The sequence below is a fragment of the Pseudomyrmex gracilis genome, unplaced genomic scaffold (assembly GCF_002006095.1).
Source record: "Pseudomyrmex gracilis isolate BER0280 unplaced genomic scaffold, ASM200609v1 scaffold_1422, whole genome shotgun sequence".
NCBI lineage: Eukaryota > Metazoa > Arthropoda > Insecta > Hymenoptera > Formicidae > Pseudomyrmex > Pseudomyrmex gracilis.
The window spans coordinates 4,108-8,556 of NW_018022006.1; the positions used below are offsets into that span (position 1 = coordinate 4,108).

Here is a 4,449-nt window from a genome sequence, read left to right on the forward strand (position 1 = left end):
CATAACGCAACTAAAAATACCAAATAATCTATCGGTACTCACGAGACGGCTCTGACTCTTTAACATGCCGCCCGCCTTGACAAATATTTTATATTTTCAATAGAAATAAAACAAACCAAATCAAGAAACAACTGAACTAAAACAAAGAACATAAATAAACGCAACTCGCTTAGGAACTTACAATTTGGAGTAAACTTAACATACACAAATGAACGCTTTTGCTCTAAAGTCTTATCTTTCAAATCTGTTAGTCGTCTACTAAAGGACAAATATTAACAATAGATCTTTTATATGTCTCTTTATTACTACGCACAGTAACCGTTCGTACAATATTATCCAAACCAGGATGTATTTCAACAACCCTGGCTAAGGTCCACTTTAAAGGTATCATATCGTTTTCCTTTAACAAATCTAACTGTCCTATTTTTATTTTATTATGAGGGTCAGTTTTCTACTTGCTTCTTTGCTGACAAGTTGACAGATATTCCCTTTTCCATCTAGTCCAGAAGTGCTGTTTTATTTGCTCTACATACTGCCATCTGGATAATCTATTCATCTTAATTTCTCGTAAATCAAATTCAGGAACCGACATGAGATTTTCTCCAATTATAAAATGTCCAGGCGTTAACGCTCTTAAATCCGTTGGATCATCTGATAACGGCGTTAACGGTCTTGAGTTTAGTATAGCTTCTATCTGCGTCAATACTGTGATCATTTCCGTTACAGTAAGGCAGGCATCTCCTACAGTTCGTTTTAGATGTCGCTTCATAGAACGAACTGCTGACTCCCACAAGCCACCAAAATGGGGAGATCTTGCTGGTATAAAATGCCAAGTGATTTGTTCAGCAGTTGCGAATTCCGAAATGTCCCTCTTGAACTCCTCACTTTGATACAGTGCTTGAAAATCTCGATTGGCGCCAACGAAATTTGTGCCGTTGTCGGAATACATATTTCTTACCTTTCCTCTTCGTGCCACAAATCGTTTGAACGCTGCTATAAACGATTCCGTAGTTAAATCTTCAACCAGCTCAATGTGTATTGCTTTCGTAGCCATGCAAATAAACAGGGCTACATAACATTTGTATTTTTTGCTGTTCTTACGTACTCTGTCGCGCACGTAGAAATGACCACAATAGTCCACCCCAGTATTACAAAATAATCAAGCTTCATTAACTCTTACTGGTGGTAGTTGACCCATAATTTGATGAATCAGTGTAGGATTAGCCTTCCGGCAATTGACACTGTTACGAATAATCTTCTTAATTTGATTCTTCGCAAGAATCGGCCAAAACTCTTCTCTAATGGCGTTTAAGGTTGTTTGAACTCCAGCATGCAGCAGCTCTTTGTGATAACGTGTTATTACCAGGGCTGTAAAATGATGCGTCGCCGGTAATATGGCTGGATTCTTGGACGTTTCTTGTAATGCCGCGTGCTTTAATCTCCCTCCTACTCGTAGTATTCCTTCTTCGTCCAGAAAAGGATTAAGTGCGATTAATCTCGATTTACAACTGACGTTCCTTCCAAGTTTTATTAGCTTTATATCTTCTTCAAATTCTTCAATTTGGATTATTTTGATTACTATTTTCTTTGCATCTTCAATCTCCTGTAACGCTATAGGTCCCATTCTGCGTTCTACAGCGTCACCTCTTGTGTTATGTGCGAATCTTCTTACATAAGCTACTACACGAAATAACTTATACAAAGATGAATATCTCTTACAATCTACTATCGGTTCAGTTATCACAGCCGTAGCAATCACAACGCTTTTACGTTTCTCAGGTACGTTTTCTAATAATAATTCTTTACCTTCCCTTGGCCACGTACTTTCGCTCGCTTTTAACCAGTGAGGCCCTTCCCACCATAAAGAAGACTGTTTTAATTGCTCTGGTGTGACTCCCCTCGAAATCAAATCGGCAGGATTTTCTTTCGATCCTACGTGCTGCCATTCAGAAGGTGAAGAACTATTTTGTATTTCACTAACTCTATTTGCTACGAAAACTTGCCATCTGTGCGCTGACAAATTTATCCATGCTAACACTATTTTGGAATCTGTCCAAAAGTATTTTTCATGTACTTTCACGTTCAAGCTGGCTAACACACGGTTCATTAAGCTTATTACAAGTGTGGCACCACATAATTCTAAGCGCGGTAACGATAACGACTTTAGTGGTGCTACGCGTGATTTAGAACAGATTAAAGTAATGTTTACATTATTTTTTATATCTTTTCTTCTTAAGTATACGCATGCCCCATAAGCTTTTTCACTTGCGTCACAAAATCCGTGAATTTGTATTTGTAGATCTGTGCTTTCTGAAATTAACGCTCTCGGGATTTCTAGTGTATTTAGAACCTTTAATTGCGATCTTATTTGATGCCAGGACTTAAAAATGTCTATTGGGACTGACTCATCCCACTGCACCCTCCGGGCCCACAAACTTTGTACTAATATTTTGACCATCGTTACCACGAGTCCCACTAAACCTAGTGGGTCGAACAATTTACATACTTGAAAAAGCATATTTCGTTTTGTTACACGATTATCGGTCCAAATCGCGTTAGTCCTATAATGAAATGTGTCTGTCAGCGGGTTCCACAATATTTTTAATAACTTGGATTCTGTTTCTTTATCGATATCTACAGAGACATTAGAGCATTGAATATTTTCAAGTATACGTGGGATGTTGGTGTTCCACTTATGCAATTCGAAACCCCCTTTTGATAGTAATTCCGTTATATCCTTTTTTATTTGAAGTAGATCGTCCACTGTATTTGCGCCTGTCAAAAGGTCGTCCATATAAAAATCTTTACATATGATTTTCGCACCTAGAGGAAAATTTACCTTTTCGATTGCAGCTAATTCGTGTATGCATCTACCTGCTAGAAATGATGCTGGTTTTGTACCGTACGTCACTGTGATTAATTCGTATTCCTCTATTTCTTTATGAGGATTCTCACGCCATAAAATAGTTTGTAACGGAAACTGGTCTTTGTGTATTAGTATTTGTCTGTACATTTTCTTAATGTCAGCGCATAATACATATTTGAAACTTCTAAATCTAACAATTATTGTGAAGAGGTCTGATTGCAACACCGGTCCTTTATACAAAGCATCGTTTAACGATTTTCCTTTGGACCCTTTACTGGAGGCGTCAAAAACTACCCTAGTTTTTGTGGTATTACTACTTTCCTTTACTACTGCATGATGAGGTAAATAAACTCGTGATTCGTTACCAGATAATTTTGATGCACGTTTCATATGTCCTAAAGTTAAATACTCACTCATGAATTTCACATATTCGCTCTTGAGTGCAGAATTATTGGCAAATTTTCTTTCTAACGCGTATAATCTTTTTTGAGCTATTTCCTTAGAATTACCTAAATCTTTCTACACTTCCTCTTTTACAGGTAACTTAACGACAAACTTGCCATCTGACTGACGACTATAATTATTTTTAAAATGTGTTTCGCAGTACTCATCCTCAGGAGTCACAAAATTCGAATTTTCATACTGTTCTATTTCCCAAAACTTATGCACTGTATTATTCAAATCCTCAGCTAAGCTCAGATTACAACTCGTTTGTTTTTGCTTACTTAAAAATATACTGATAGTACCTGATACGAGCCCTCCTAACACTGATTTCTGTAATACCGGCTGATTCTTTCCTAGCTTTATTTGGCCTACGCAAATTACTTCCCAAAATCTTTCTGCCCCGAGCAGTAAATCTATTTTACCTGCTAAATTAAAATTCGGGTCAGCTAACTTAATATTCTTCGGAATGTTGCAATCAGCTTTGATGAATTCAAACGTCGGCACGCTTTGCGTAATTTTAGGTAATACTATGCATAGTATATCCATTTCAAATGTATCGAAGCGTGAAGTCATGCTTAAGTTAACCGAGTTCATAGCGTGAGTTACATGCTGACTAATTCCTTTAATTTCTATTTGATTATTTGTAAACTTTAGACTTAATTTTTTAGCGAATTCTTCTGTGACAAAATTAGACTGGGATCCATTGTCTAATAGTGCTTTACCGATGATAGTTTGTCCATCACTGCCTTTTACCTTAACCATTGCTGTTGATAATAATACCTGACTTGTTTTCGTTAATTTGTTCGTCTGAGCGTGATTACATACGACATCCTCGTTATTTTTTGCTTCGGACCTTTGATTTGACATTTGCTTTCCCATTTCTCGCTTATGATTTTCCGAGGTATCGCGATCATCGTGTAACAACGTATTATGCTTTTTCTCACATATTTTACAAACCTTGTTTAAACAATCTTTGGCGAAATGTTTCCCCTTGAGTAGTACGTGGGCACGTATGGCGCGTCAAAACAAACCCCCTCCACCTGGCCCCCCCACCACTTCTGGCGCCATTGCCCCACCACGGTGGATTTCCCCCTCCCTTGGTGGTGACTGGCCACGCCCACTGGAGGGGATGGAGAAGT

At 37.9% G+C, this 4,449-nt stretch overlaps 3 protein-coding genes across 3 annotated transcripts; all 3 read right to left on the minus strand.

Moving 5' to 3' along the window:
• Window positions 1-451: 451 nt before the first annotated feature.
• Window positions 452-1,054, minus strand: LOC109862145. The gene has a single exon (XM_020442097.1). The coding sequence runs from the start codon at window positions 1,052-1,054 to the stop codon at window positions 452-454; it is 603 nt and encodes a 200-aa protein (XP_020297686.1).
• A 105-nt stretch (window positions 1,055-1,159) lies between these two features.
• On the minus strand, window positions 1,160-3,256 carry LOC109862143. The gene has a single exon (XM_020442095.1). It carries the CDS (start codon window positions 3,254-3,256, stop codon window positions 1,160-1,162), a length of 2,097 nt encoding a protein of 698 aa, XP_020297684.1.
• Window positions 3,257-3,385: 129 nt separating this feature from the next.
• Window positions 3,386-4,189, minus strand: LOC109862144. The gene has a single exon (XM_020442096.1). It carries the CDS (start codon window positions 4,187-4,189, stop codon window positions 3,386-3,388), a length of 804 nt encoding a protein of 267 aa, XP_020297685.1.
• Window positions 4,190-4,449: the final 260 nt, after the last annotated feature.